The sequence below is a fragment of the Girardinichthys multiradiatus genome, chromosome 20 (genome assembly GCF_021462225.1).
Source record: "Girardinichthys multiradiatus isolate DD_20200921_A chromosome 20, DD_fGirMul_XY1, whole genome shotgun sequence".
Lineage (NCBI taxonomy): Eukaryota > Metazoa > Chordata > Actinopteri > Cyprinodontiformes > Goodeidae > Girardinichthys > Girardinichthys multiradiatus.
Window position 1 is genome coordinate 18245165 of NC_061812.1, and position 16300 is coordinate 18261464.

The 16300-nt window shown below is 38.4% G+C and overlaps 1 protein-coding gene across 3 annotated transcripts in view; it reads left to right on the plus strand.

Moving 5' to 3' along the window:
- The window catches only part of atg7 (ATG7 autophagy related 7 homolog (S. cerevisiae)), a 104726-nt gene that overhangs the window by 38645 nt on the left and 49781 nt on the right, over window positions 1–16300 (plus strand). For all 3 annotated transcript variants that reach the window (XM_047347015.1, XM_047347016.1, XM_047347017.1), the window contains exons 16-17: window positions 1001–1076; window positions 11351–11431. In XM_047347015.1, the coding sequence (XP_047202971.1) occupies window positions 1001–1076; window positions 11351–11431 (157 nt within the window). The remainder of the gene's footprint in view (window positions 1–1000; window positions 1077–11350; window positions 11432–16300) is intronic.

Sequence of the window (16300 nt, forward strand, 5' to 3'; positions counted from 1 at the left end):
CTAAAATTCCATCCATGAGTGGGTCTCCATTTAACTACATTTCTGGAAATTAATCAATCAAAAGCTTACAAAGCCATGGCGTCATCATTTGGGATTTTCCAAATTAAACAATTTGGAAAATCCCAGATGATATCTTGGTTTATGTAAACTTAGGAATTCTGAAGGCAATAAAAAATCTGGCATCCAGCAAACAGAAATATTTTGGGTAATTCTGACCTAAAACAAGTGGAGTTTGATTTAATGTTAGACAGTGACAGTGTCATGTGTTTTTTTTATACAGTGTATGTAGACGTGTCGTTTCAGCTGTATTTTAATGTTCTGGTGGATTGTTTAAAATCAGACATTAAAGCCAAAGCCTAACATTTCTGTTATCCCTTTATGATATCTGGGAACAGTAGGGGGCCCCACAGCATTGCAACAAGGTCATTGGGGCAAAAAAGAAAAAAACAGAGGTGGATTACATAGCAAACGCTGCTTGTAGCTCATTTTCATGGACGACTGGCACACAAAGGTTTGCTTTGCCTTTTCAAAAGAAATTAAATACAGGTATAAAAATATGAAAAAAATTGATATGTTTGGCCACAGGAATTTGACTCTGTGTGCGAAAGACACGCCTAACCCTGAAGCAGTTGTCAGAAAATTGTTAGAGAAACTGTGATTTGTCACAGTAGGGCCGAGCTCAAAGGTTCCTATTTTTCATGAACGGTTTGCTGTGTTTGTTTCTTTCTTTTAAAATCCCCTTCAAATTGTGTTGCTTTACTTTGGCACTGTGTTATAATTCTAACCAGAAAAAGACGAGCAAACATTTGAAATTGGCTTTAAACTCATAATTTAGAAAAAAAAAGTGTTTTGTGAATACAGTAATACATTCAACATACATCTATTTTCATGTTTTTCTGATATAGGCATTGGAGGTGTGATATTGTTTATTTCAGCTCAGTTTGATTAAATACTTAGATTTGTGAGTCCACATAAACTTGCTCATATTTTCTATTTTCAGGGGCTACGCAGTGGCCAGCAGCAGTGACGACAGAATGAACGAACCTCCCACGTCTCTCGGTCTTGTGCCTCATCAGGTCAGCCCACTTACACACACTCATCTTATTACCAGGGAGAGAGATCTCTGCTTTGAACAGCATGAATACGTTTATAAAATCCTTACTTAGGCATGAGGTAAAGGAGAAAAAATGTAATACAACAATCTTTTATTTGTCCCTCTGTGGGGAAATTCAAGTGTACCAGGAGCAAAGTGACAGGCAAATGGAAACCACACAGATACAAACACACACATCTTAAGAAAGCTATACTGTTGTAAATAAACAACAGAGACAGATTCTAAGAAATATGTGAAGTTTAAGGTATTGTTAAACTGGATGAATCAAAAATGACCGGAGTAAATAATTTGAACAGGTCTGCTGAAACACACAAGAATGGGCATTGTGAACTTAACTCCCTGAACAATGTCAGCTGACTGACACATAGCCAGTACAGCAAGTAGCTATAGTAGAAGCTATAAAAGCAACTATATACACAGGTGAACAAGTTTGAATTTATTGCAGATTTCTCCAAATTCACACAACGCCAGCGGTTTACACAGCTCAAATATACACCCCCAGTATATGGCTCATAATATACACCCACTGCTATGTTTAGCTGTCAAAGTTTCTGGCTTATTTCTGGCTGGATATTTGACTACTCTTCTTGGCAGAATCAGTAAAGCTCATTTGAATTGGTTTGTCTCCTGACACAGACTTAATGTTGACCCACAGTCAATCAACTTTCAACAGGTTCGAGTTTGGTGATTTGGAAAGGAGATTCCAAGAGCTTAGTATTTATTGCTTTTCCATTCCAAAACCAGTTTTGATCAGTGTTTGGATCCTTGTTCTGTTTTAACACCCAGCTTGTGTTCAAGGTCTTGCCATTTAGCTGTTGATTTGAGGTGTAGTTGAAGAATTTGTCGATAGTTTCCCTCCTATATTATTGGTGCAGTGCACCTGTAACACTGGCAGCAAAGCGTGATGCTGCCACCACCATGCTTTACAACAGAGTGTCAGTGAAAGACTTGCATTGACTCCTCCAAACATACTTTTTTACATTGATTGCCAAGTAGCTCAGTCCTTTCTCGTCTGACCAAAAAGTTTTTCTGCCGAAGGCATTTGGTTTGTCCACAATGGCATCTGCAAATTTCAGTCAAACATGAAGGTGTTGATTTAGGAGCAGGCAAAATATTATTTTGGTCTCTTAATACATGTTGATATAAAACTGGCTTCACTGTTGGGAGTGACACTGTTGTTCTAGTAGTTTCCAGTTCATGGCAGACTGGTGACTTCACGATTTCTGTTATTCCTGAATATCCTAACTAATTTCTTTACTTCTGAGGGGGACAATTTAGCACAGAACTAGATAATTGAAAGTAGGGAACAAGAGATAAATAATCACCAAACCACTACATTACAGGATTTTGCTTGGATGAAGCAGGTTAATATTATGTCTCTGGAATGGCCTATCCAATGACTGGACCTCAAACCTGTTAAAAGTTAGAGAACTATGCTAAAAAGCCAGCTCCATGCCAGAAAAGCCAACCAAACGCCCGAGAAAAGTGATCAAATATTCTGCCAGAACTATCCCAGAACCTTGTTTATGATTAGAACAAGAATCTGGCTGAGGTTCAATTTGCTAAGAGATATTTAACCAAATATTAAAGGCACTGTGTTCTAGTTTCCAGTTTACTGAATTGTAGATAAAAGCATATCCACAATAAATTCAAACGCGAGCACTGATTTATTGTTTTCAAAAAATCATTACAGTAAAATGAATCCATGCAGGAACATGAAACATTTATATTATAATTATAGACCTAAAATAAATAAAGTAAGACTATAACAATTACTGCATGTAATAGCAGGAGCTTTAACAACAATAAACCAAACTTTCAATTCTTGATTATAAAATCAATAAGGTTGTGTTAACCCTGAATATACAACTATTAAAATGCATTATTAATGAGCCAAAGTTAATGACATCAATGCCTACTATATGTGTATATGTGTAGATTTTATTAAGGGAGTTAAAATACTAATTAAAGATTTAAAACAGGCTCCATTTTAGAAACTGACTGGCTGATTGACTAACATTTTGAAATGAAAAACCTTTAATCTGCCCTGAACAAACCGAAAGGCAACATGGTGGAAAAACCTTGCTCTGTTTAGTCAAAACAGCCTATTTCTGTAGTTAATATAGCAACTTAATCAAAGCAACATGTTTCAAAGCCGTATTCATTAGTACATCCACGTCTACGCCAAAGTCATCTACGACATGGCTTTGTTATAAACAGAAAGATCAAACAGGACTGAAGATCGTTAATGAGCATACTCCTCATGCCTCAAAGCCAGCATAATTAAGAGATCTTGGTCTGACCAATACTTGGAAACCCATTTACTGAGAGTGAAGGACTTTTTTATGATATTCAACATAAGGCTGCTCATATGAAAGTATGCGTTCTTTATTTAAAATGTGAAGTTTCTTTCAATGTGCCCAATTTAAAATTGGATTATGGATAAAGCTTTGAGTCTATATGAAATAATAACTTTCGTTAGTAAATAAAAATGCTCACAAAGGCCAAATGTGCTTTTATCAATGCCCAGTCAATTTACTTTGGTCCAGTTCTGAAATCATTTCTGAATTAGACACCAGATATGCATACCTTTTTAAAAAAAACATTGATTCAGCAGAAAAAGTTTGAACAGTAACTTAGTTGAATGTGTGGATTATACTTGTCAATCTGTTCCAGCATCGGTCTTTGGATGCAAGGTACGACTAAACGCCAGGCAAATTATATAAGAAAACACAACCTCCTACACAAACTTTACTAGATCCTAAAATTAGGCAAATGTAAACACATGGCATGCACCATATCAATTGTTATTATTAAACATAAACTAAGTTTAAAACTGTATCCTAGTATGTATACCATTGCTACAGTTCACTAATATTTGCAGGCATTTATTTTTTAACGCTACACATTTGTTTAGGTCCTGGCACGGCTTTTTAACATGACCAGCTTGGCTTTAATTGCTTCCTTGCATCATGTTAATTTTTCTTTAGCCACCTCTTTGTTTATTTTTTATGGCTCTTGCGAACATTATCCTGCTGTGTGGTCAGATTTCGGCCTGATTTTATGTGTCAGACAGATGGCCTCACATCTGACTTTAGGTTTCCTCGGGCTTGAGGGGAATTTGTGGTTGACTCAATGACTTAAAAGGTGCTGAGATCATGTACCTGTAAAATTAGACTGCGCAATATTAGGAAACCATCGGATTTTGATGTTACTGTGATTAACCCACATTTCTCTCACTTTTCTCTATATTTTACATCATTAAGATGTCCACAGAAATATCGGCGAGTTCTAGCTTCTCAGTCACTAAAACCTGAGGAGATCAAGGGCAGTGAAACTACTATACTTGTGACATATGAAGCCTGATAGTATGACAAATAAAATATATTAGCTGACCAGATATTGCATCCAAGCAGTGCTTTGTGATTGTTATGTCGCACCTTTGGAAATTAAAGACTGTCTTCATATTTTATGCAGCTGTACTGCAAAACAAGCCCAAATCATCACACCTCCACCACCATGCTTCATGGTTGGTATAGTCTTTGTGCTGAAGTCCTTAGGTTTGTTTTCTCCAAGTGGGAACTACACATTTTGTCTTGTCTTGTGGTTTGTTCAAATGCCTGAGTGATGCTGCCATGTTCCTTTAGAAGAGAAAATCCTTTTTACAGGCAACCCTGCTGAATAAGCAATGAGGAACATCACCCTTTGGATTAAACCAAAAGACTATGAGTAAGGATCTCTTAGATTTTTTTTTGCAGCCCACCATTCAATGGCTCTGCAATACCCTTGGGTTTGTGCATCACTTGAATTTACAAGGCTTCCTGCTGGACAAAGTTTGTCTAAACCCAGTTGTCCTTCAAATAATTAGCGTGTATCTGTGAGCCTGAATCAGGAGAGGATTTTTAGGTAAAAACCACTCATCAACTAAATCTTTATGATTTATCTTTGCTTCAACCTTGGGTCTTATGCCAACATTTTGTTCCTTTTATTCCAGCACTAGACTGTCAGTGTTAATTTAGCTTCATACATCATCTCATGGTTGTTGAGGTGGCTCTATTAGTGAACAGAATCAAAGGAACCTGATTAAAGACTATGGAAGAAGATTGAGAGTGACTTTGCTTGTCAGGATATGTGCACACGTGCTGTGATTTCCCTTTCGTCTGTTCAGACACACTAAAAAGTGGATGGCCTGTGTTTTGTCTCTGGTGATGGATCCAGTCGTAAAACTCAAGATGAGCTTGATTTCAGTAAGTTTATGAATAACCATATACGTTGCTTATATTTCTTTCATTAATTAAAGGTTGTCAGATAGTTTTTATTTCAAATTTAGTCTTAACTTAAGAACTTAACTTAAGATGGTTAAAAAAACAAAACTAACAGCACTCGTATTGATTAGAAGGAACATAGAAACTGGCTGACATCATGGTTAAATACTCAGGACTAGGGTGAGTCACAATGTAAAGGAAGATAAGAGGATTTGGAGATGTCCAAACTATGTTCTTGGCTAACGGAGTGCTGCATCTCACCACCTCCATTTGCATCATCATTATGATTCGTCATCCAGAGAATATGAATCCGTGCAATTTGCTTGACACCTTTGCTGCTCGGGATTTTTCTGCCAAATAACCCATAGCAGAATGCCTTGCAAATGCTTCTGTATATGTGTGCAGACAGATATGATTATTATCAAAGAGAGAGAGGTGCCAAAAAAATAATATGCCTGGGAGCATCGCTGAGTAATCCTTGAGTATTAGAATATATATTGAGCCTGACAAACTGTGAATATTGAGGCTGAGGCTGCTGGTCCTTACTTTCTGTGGTGCCACAGTGACAGCTTGTGGTGATGTTAAAAATTATACAACCTGTTATTTTTGATTTAGTATTCTGGTCACTGCTCATCTCTTTTGCTGCTGTTATTTTGGAGTTTCTTTAAGTACCAGGGAACCACAACCTGCTTTCAAATTCACTAATGTTTGATTCTCAATAATTGGATTGCATACAGTCAAGTTGCATTAAGAAAGGTTTGCTCTCCAAGAAGAATATTGCTTCCCATGTGTGGTTTGCCAAAGGTCATGTTGATAAGTGAGAAAACCATTAGGAAAAGGGTTTTGCAGACTGATGGAGCCAAAGTAAAGAGATCAAAAACACAGTAAACCACATCAGGAGCCCATTTGTAACACATAAGGAGGGCGACATCTCCGTTTTAATTAGTCAAATCTTCATAATTACTGGAAATGTGATTTCTGAGTTATACTTCCAAATTGTTTAGGGTAATATATTCATGATAACTGTCCATAGACTGATACCGAACAATATTTAAATCTATTGGGGTTTCATGTGATGGACCTACACAAAGTAGTGCATATTGTGAAGTGGATGTAAAAAGAAACATGCTTTTATTTTATTTTTTTCAAATAAAATCTCTTAACAGTAAAGTCCAGTGCTACAAATTACCTTCAAATGTCATCTACACTGAACAAAAATATAAACGCCCTTAGTAAAATATTGTTGCCATATGGAGTTAACAACTGTAAATGAGCATTTGCTGACATTTTATTGTACAAAAGTAATATTTTTCTTGATTTGTGTATAATTTTTAATCCAACTTGCTGTCAGTGAGCATTACTCAGTGAGTTGTTTTTTACTCAGCACATGGTGTGGGGCATGTCCAGTGGGTGATCAGACAAAATGAGCAACAGCTAGACAATTCTTGGACTGGGGACAATAAAAGGCCACCCCAAAATGTCAAATTTTGTCACAAGTCATAATGCCTCAGTTGTCGCAAGTTATGCAGGAGCATGCCGTTGGCACGGTGGATGCAGGGATGTCCACCAGAGCAGTAGCTGCACGGCTCAATGTCCATTATTGGACCATAGGTCGTTTCCAACAGACTGGCACTACTGCAAATCCACCTCAACCTCGTCGGCCATGTGTGACCACTCTAGCACAAGATCGCCACATCGTCCATCTGTGGGATCGGCTAAGACCAGTGACACACAGCTGATGAGACTATTGGTCTGCACAACAGACGCATCACACCTCAGACTGTCCGTAACCGCCTACGAGAAGCCAACTTGCATGCTCGGCGCCCTCACCGTGGTCTGGATCTCACTGCTGTCCGGCGTAGGAACCTACTTGCATGGGCGAATGCACATGTCCGATGGCCCTTGGCACGTTGGAGATGAGTGATGTTCACGGATGAATCCAGGTTCCAGTTGTATCGTGCAGATGGAAGACTGGCAACACGAGGGTGAATGGTTTGCAGATGCAAATGTTATGCCCAGGGTTGCATATGAAGTGGTCAGGCGTCACATACGGGCAATGGACACCGTTGCACTTCATTGAAGAGAACATTAATACACAAAGATATCGGGACGAGACTCTCACCACATTTGTTGTGCCGTTTGTGCGCCAGCATGACATCACCTTTCAACATGACAATGCCTGACCTCATGTTCCCCGCATCTGCATGGAATTCCTTCAAACAGAGGACATTGAAGTTCTGGACTGGCCTGCATATTCACCAGACATGTCCCCAATAGAGCATCTTTGGGAGGTTCTGGATAGGTGTGCCCGGGACCGTGTCCCATTTCCAGGCAATGTGGGTCAGCTCCGTTTGGCACTCCAGGAGGAATGGAATAACATTTCACAGGCCACCATCGACAATCTGATCAACTCCATGCGAAGAAGATGTGTTGCTCTGAGAGACGCAGCTGGCGGACACACAAGATACTGAAAAATCTAATTCCTCAACCTGACCCCTATCTGGTTCAAAGGACTGTCAATCCGCTACAAATGGCCATACCACGATGTTATCAATGTCGATATGAAGATCAGTAATTACTGAATATATATTTTGAGTTTCTCTATATATTGCTGTCAGATTTAGACACACTGATAAACTCAAAGAAGGTATGCAATGAAGACACAAGCGAGTCAAAGTTATCTTTGGCTGGCCAGGGAGAGACAGTCCATTCTCTCAGAGGAGCTGCCCTGTTTCACAGCCTTTTATTAAAGAAAGGAAATAAAACACTCGTGTTACAATATCGTGGGTGTGGCTACACACAGTTTCACAAATACAAGTACTAATGAATAAAAAAACACTATCCTAAGCTTTGAACTTGAGATTTGAAATGGAAATAGTAGCACAAATCCATACCTACCAAGACTTTCCTAAATGGAAAGGCTGGACAAGGAGAGCATTAAGTGGCTGAACAGAGACAAATCTGTTAACGTTGAAGCACACAAGGTTATACAGCATATAATGATATATCTGGTGCTATCAACTTGAATTTTTGGTGGGTCACATTTAGTTTTAAATTGGTCTTTTTGTATTTGTAGTGTTAGATGATTTTTTTTTAAACCAGAGACTGGATCTGCAAACTAATATTTGGCTGTAGGGCCTATGGACAGCACAATGGTTGCTTTTTTCTTAAATGTAACAGTGTTCTATATATGACCTTGATTAAAGAAGACCTTACCTAAATTACTAAATAACAATTACAGAAGCAGCCAAAAGACCCATGGTAAAAGGTTCAAGCAGTAGGAATATTTTAGTAAAGCAGTATAGCAGAGTAGCCTAGTGTGTGTACTTTACCTTCCCTCAAATGCAGTGTGATGTGTATCCAGTATGTTGTCTGTGAAAGCTCTGCAGGTTTATATTTTGTTATTCTTATCCCACTTTCCCATTAATCTAACTCACTCGTCTACACACCCTTTCATCATTTATTGGATTTGAGTGGCCTGCGAGCGCCCATCTTACATTAATACTGAATTTACTATGACTGTTATTACAGTCAAATTGATAGCCCTACCATCAATTTTGTATTACTCTTTCCCTGAATATGCCAATGTATTACAAATGACCAGAGATGAATAGATATAAAAGGCAAGAATTTAATGAAAAACATGTTTACAAAAAGAAGAATGTTGTTAAGATGTGATAAGCTGATGTTTCTTCTTTATGTAGCATACCAGTGATAATTACCAGTTTAATACATAGTGTGGCACAGATTTTAAGATGTATATCTATTCACCTCAGTTCACCATCAAATCTGGGTTTATATAAACCCAGATTTCTCTATTAGGAGATGAAAAAGGGGCTAGATTGGGCTTCATCCTTTGCTTCCTAGAAACCAGGGTTCTCTGTACTCATTTTGAAGGTTTTTCTTTCTTCTATTTGATTTGACCACTTGTTCTCCCATTCTGTGTCGAGCTCTTGAACCTCATGATTGAAGCACGTTAAACAGTGTTTGCTTTGATAAGAAAGAAAGGGGGCAAGTAAAATAGAAAAGAAGAAGAAGTGGCCTAAAAATATTTACAACAGAGGAGAGGTAGGTGAAGGTTATGTCTTTAAAAAACAGGAAAAGAATACAGCAAAGACCTGATACACAACTTTAGAAATGAAAACATAAAAGGCTTTTCATTTCCACATTTTTCACTAACTGTGAAAGTGCAACAGAAGTGGGCAGAAATGAAAGCTGCATAAAGGCATTGGGCTATCTTTATATACTGTGTTATTAAGAGTTATTGGCGTTAGGGCTGTCTATCTAGATTATTTTATTATCAGACAAAGATAACCAGTATAAAGCAGATGTAATACATTAATTAACCTAATATTTGTTTCTGCCACCATTGACAGCAGGAGCTGCCTCCAAGCAGCAACTGAACATGAGTCTTCTTTGTCACTGTGGAGCGATTTTGGCCCAATATGCAGAATTGTTTTAATGTATCCACATTTGAGGGTTTTCAACCATTAACTGCTTGTTTAAGATCATGTCACAGCATCTCATTTGAATTTAAGTATGAACTTTGCCTAGGCCACGCGTTAAGTTTGTACTTTTTTAATCCATGTTTTCTCTATTTGTGAATAAAGGCTCTGACTGTGATTTGTGACTTGTGTCCCAAAGCCTTAAAAACAGCTTTGTAACCTTTTCAGACTGATGGATGTCAGTATGTTTATTGCTCATCTGTGCTTGTATTTCTTTAGATAGAGGCATGATGTATTTCTTTTTGAGATCTTTTAGCCTACTTCATCTTGCCAAACAAGTTCGCCTTAGGCAACTTTTTTTTATTAGTCTGGATGAGGGGCAGTAATCAAATGTGGGTGGGGCTAGTCAAATTGAACCAAGAAAATAAGGTTGATCCCAATTAATTCACGCTTCAGCAAGGGTAAAAAATATATTTTCACATAGAACCAGGTTGGGTTAGATAAATTGTTTCTTAAATGAATCAATGAATCAGTTGAAAAAAGAAATGTCACATTTAAGCACAGTGCCCAAGAGTAGTAATAAAGAGAACAGACCGTAGTTAAGAGTTTGCATTGTATACAGATTGTTTATTGAAAATCTAATTTCTATTTCAAATAAAATTTTTGCATCAATTCATCATAAAAACCATGTAAACAAAAAAAACATTATTTTTATACACTTATTTGCCCACAGTCTATTTGTATTGTCTTATTTTCTATTCTTAGCTATAAATACATTTTATTTTTCATAAACTTACTGATTTATTATTATGAATAACTCATTATGAAAATAAATTCTTGATTTTAATAATGACGTAAGTTATTGTTATTATGACGTTTTCCATAACTATTCAGTCGTGGTTGTATGTGTTTCGAAAGGGTCCTTCAGACCTGTGGCAAAGGTTCCTGACCCTGCCTATACTAACTCAATTAAACAGGGGTATAATGAGAGCACAAACTGCATTAACAGCTAATATGTTGGTTTAGTTTATTTGGAATAGCTGTTTAAAATCTCTTCTAACATGTGAAGCATAAATATATTCTTTACTATAATAATTTTTATTTGCTTTGTTTTTTAAGGGGATCTCAAGACCCGGCTTGTTGATTTATGACCACCAGGGAACTTTAAGGGTGCAGTTTTGCACTGTAATAAAGATAACTAGCCTCAAGTTAGTTGAGAAAGGATAACGGAAAATAGTTAAAAAAGGTTGTTGACATTTACCTTTCAGCCACCAGAGGGAGCTCTCTCCTTTATTACTAAATGCAAAGAAACAGCGTCACAACTTTTTTTGTTTCACTACTGTACTACCATTACGTTTACTTTTAATCACAAGAAATGAGCAAAAAAGGGGGGGCTGTTTTCCACAGATTTTAGCTTGCCTTGTTTAGAGTTAAACACCAAAAACTGCATTTGTCTACACATTTATCCTAAGTGTCTCGTTCAACTTGATTGGTTTTGTGTTTTTCTTTTTTGTTCAACTCTACAGATCCGAGGCTTTCTCTCCAGGTTTGACAACGTGCTGCCTGCCAGCCTGGCCTTTGACAAATGCACTGCCTGCTCACCCATTGTAAGTGGTGCAGTTTGTTTTTTGTAGAGCTCAAGTTGTAAGGTTGTTACATGTGGTTTAGTGTACAAAAGGCTGAAAAAGTAATGCAGATACAAAGGTTTGGACTTTCTTATCAGGTCACATTTTGTTACTATGTGACAACAATGTTTTGAAACACAAATTGCAGTTGTAGCAAAAATTGGGGGGATTCCCAGCTCTCCCATTTCCACATTGTTAAATCAGTGTAGCTGTGTTGAAATGTTGTTCCTTGAGGAATACTAAAGAGACGCACACAGGAAAGCTGGTAAAACCATCTGGTAACAATCAGGCAGCAGTTGCTCACTGATGTCAGAAAGTGTCGTACTCTCCCAGCACTCCTGCGTGTGTGTTTGTGTGAGTGTGTGAGCGCTCGTGTGTGTGTAGATGGGTTGTAGAAGAGTCCAAATAGTCTCAATCTGCCAAATAGGGGTGGGAAAAATTACTCTTCATGCTTTTCACTGCTTTACCATTGCTCTGTGTGGTTAGTTGTAAAAAAGTGTGAGAGTTCTGCAGGAGCGAAGGACAATTTAGAAACGGGGACAGTTTTAAAAAAAGTCCAGGAGAGACTGATAGGTGGTGGTGTGGTTGTTACAAGCAGAGGAAATGTGGTACTGAAAAAGGGTTTCGTGATGAGTAGAGGGCTGGTTTCCCCCTTATTCTCTCCTCCAATCTCAATGCGCTCTTTGTGTCGATAAAGAGGTCATAAAGCCCCAGATCTATCACTTTCATGCGAGGACAGAGAAAAACCAAACGACGGAGGGGGGGCATGGAGTTGGCTAGATGCAGCTCTAAAACTTTTCACTACCTACGCTTAGTGGAAAAAAAAAAAAGGATGGCGTTCCAGCCCATCCTAAGGTGTCATGTTTCTGCCTGTGTGACCGATGAGATTATTTGGTCTGCACAGAGCTGCTCATATGGTCTGATGGGGTTTGGTTAAAGGCCGTATAGGCAGGAATAATGTTAGAGGCCACATATTCTGGTGAGGCAGGGATAAAGGTTGTGAAGTAAAAATGTTTTAATCCCACCCACACATCTTTAGCCTCTCTGCTTTGCATTTGCTTATCTGCCTTTCACTCTTTTCTTTTCAGCCTACTCCAGTTTCACTTCTCCTTCTTCCCCTCCTCGCTTCCTGCTCTTTCTCCCCCATATCTCTCCTCTCTTTTGTGTGTCCCTGTGTCCATATATCGGTGGGCTCCCTTTAATGGCGTTTGTGTGTGTGTGTCTGTTGGTCTTTGTCTTCACTCGGGATTTGTGTGTGTATTTTTGCTGCAGTCAGCTGTGTGCTGCCAGGTCACTATGGAAACAAAACAATTCAGCCTCTGTCTGGGCTGGAGCGGTTCCTGTAGAGTTGGGGCTTTTCACTCTGTCTATGTGTGTGTGTGTGTGTGTTTTCTAACTCTTGTGGGGCTGCAAGCCAATAAAACTACACGCCAAAGGGGTAAATCACAGCTGACGTGGCATTGTCTAAAACCATGCCAGACACCTCTTACTACAGCTACTTGGACACACAAAAAATAATGGGAAACTTTGTTTTGCAATGATTTGCAATACAGAAAGATAGCCATGAAAATAACTTTGTAAGCTGAGCTATATATTGACTCAAAGACTTGTTATGGGCAAAATTGGTTTAGCTTTGGCACATTTGATTAGAGATGCACCAATCAGAGGTTTTGGAGCTGATTTCAGATCTTTGATTTACTAATGAAAGGTATTCATACACCCTTGAACGTTTCCATATTTTCTCATGCTAACCACATCATCCACAAACTCTACTATATTTTACTGAGATTGTATGTAATGGACCAACACAAATTAGTGCATAATTGTAATGAAATGGGAAAGGTTACATGGTATTCGCATTTTGTTATAGAGAAATGAAAACCCTCTTGAGTTAATTATTCATAAACCTGCTCCTACAGTCACATCTGCAGGTCCTTTGAGTTTGGTCTCCAACAGCATAGCACCTCTAGAGAAAGAAATTTTTACCATTCTTCTGAGCAAAATAACTCAAGGTCAGACGGATTGGATGGACCGCCTCCATGATTAGGTCTAGACTTAGACTGGGCCAGATAACACATGATGCCTATAGCATAATGCATCACATCAACTGTTCTCAGTTGATGTGATGCATTATGCTGCCTTCACCATATGTCACCACGGGGATGGTGTGTTCAGGGTGACGTGCGGTGCTAGTTATTCTCTACATGTTGTCAACAGATTCCACCACCTGAGTTGTAAATCTCTACAGCTCCTCCAGAGTTAATATGGGCCTCTAGGCCCAACATTACCACACCCATCATTTTCCATCAAGGTTGAAAGCTAAAAAAAACCAATACATTAGATTAACTTTACTCTGAAATCTGTTGGGACGTCAATAGGAGTTAAACATTAAATTAAAGGAAATGCTCCACAGTCACTTAGGTTGTATTTCACAGAAAAAAAGCATTTCAGTCCACACGGATTCATAGCTTTAAACTGTAGCCACACTTGTCTGTGAAGTTCCTCATGGCTCTAATCTAGTCCATGTTTTGTTTTTTATAACGGGTGACTTTTCGGGCAGTACATTTGATCTCATCTGATGTATGTATTTTTCCCATAAAAATAAAATTATCCTAAAATGCACCCAACAATAGATGCATCTGAGTTTACATTATTTTAATAAGGATATTAAACTTATTTGGTCTCTAAGAGTTTCTGTGTGGTCCTTTTGATTATGTTGTGCTGCTTCTCAGTTATAGCTGTTAGATGAAGTTAAATAGTACCTCTTTTTTGTTTTTTTGATTTTGAGAAATTTACTCCGATTCAGAATCAGCTTTTTTGCCAAGTTTGTACAGACAAACAAGGAATTTGACTCTGGTACACTTTGCTCTCAATAATAAAGAATATCTTTTTTTAATGTACATATATACACAATTGACTTTACAATAAGATATAATGTGGTGTCCAAGTATGCATGGTGTTGTTCTGGAACTGACTGTCAAGTGTTCATCAGATAAACAGCCGGGGGGAAGAAACTGTCTCTGAGGCGGCTGGTTTTAGCAGACATTGCTATGTAGCGCCGACCTGAAGGTAAAAGCCTAAACAGTTTATGTGCAGAGTGTGTGGGGTCTGCAGATATTTTAGCTGCTCTTCTCCTGAACCTAGACATGTTTAAGTCCTGGATGGAGGGAGGGCCAGCCATGATGATTTTCTCTGAAGCCCTGATGGTTTGTCGCAGTCTGGACCTGTCCTGTTTTGTGGATGAGCCAGACCACACTGAGATGGACTAAACCTGGACAGACTGAATTATGGCAATGTGGAAGATGACCAGCAGCCCCTGTGGAAGGTTGTACTTCTTGAGTTGCCTCAGGAAGTACAGTCTCTGCTGGGCCTTCTTTCGAACATTGACGACCAGCTCAGGTTTTGAGAAATGGTGGTTCCTAAGAACCGGAAGTGGTCCACAGCAGACATTACTCATTCTTTATACTCAGCATTAATTAGAACTTATTGTATATTGGGATAGATCGTTCATCTCATAATCATTTGTAGCTATGACAGAAAACTGAAGCCTTTAACAGAAACAGGCAGATCAAGATCATAAAACATTTCTTTGCACTTGACTGGTTTTCTGTCTATAACAAAGCAGATGTATTCTGAAATAAAAATATAGTTGAAAATGATTAATTTAACACAGCAGAAAATTAAATATCATCCATTCAAGCTAAATTATATGTTTGTCTGGCATGTGGGGTGTACAGATGCCACAGTGGCTTAGAGTTGGAACCTGAGGGTACATCAGTCATACTTCACTATGTGGAGTAGGCTACATCCCACATGCAGGGCAATTGCACAGAAGACCACCCAGTTTCATGCAAGTAAGAAATATGACCATCAAACACTGTTTTGTGCTGGGTCTCTTTAACACATCTACAAGGTATTCTCTCTGTTTTTAGACATCCACTTACTTTTATGACTGACTTATGCTCTGCCAACTGCTAATAATACCATCACTCTTCTCATTAATTCACCATGTGTACCTTTTGTGCTGATCTGTGTAAAAGCACTATTCCTGTGAATTAATTTACAGCCATACCCATTGGTAGACTGCATCTGTACCAAATTACCTCCAAATTGCACAATTGTTTCTGAGTAGTTTATTGTTTTTGTCTGTGAAGATATTAAATCTATTTTTATTGTATATTCTTTCATATGCATTTTAAAGGTAGTGTTTGCTTCAAGTACAGTCCAGACCAAAAGTTTGGACGCACCTTCTTATTCAATGAGTTGTCTTTATTTTTATGACTATGAATATTGTAGCTTCACACTGAAGTCATCAAAACTATGAATTAACACGTGGAATTATATACTGAACCAAAAAGTGTGAAACAACTGAAAATATGTCTTATATTCTAGGTTCTTCAAAGTAGCCACCTTTTGCTTTGATTACTGCTCCGCACACTCTTGGCATTCTGTTGATGAGCTTCAAGAGGTAGTCACCTGAAACGGTTTTCACTTCACAGGTGTGCCCTGTCAGGTTTAATAAGTGGGATTTCAAGCCTTGTAAATGGGGTTGGGACCATCAGTTGTGCAGGAAGTGGATACAGTACACAGCTGATAGTCCTACTGAATAGACTGTTACAATTTGTATTATGGCAAGAAAAAAGCAGCTAAGTAAAGAAAAACAAGAGGCCATCATTACTTTAAGAAATGAAGGTCAGTCAGTCCGAACAATTGGGAAAACTTTAAAGTGTCCCCAAGTGTAGTCGCAAAAACCATCAATCGCTACAAAGAAACTGGCTCACATGAGGACCGCCCCAGGAAAGAAAGACCAAGAGTCACCTCTGCTGCGGACGATAAGTTCATCCGAGTCAC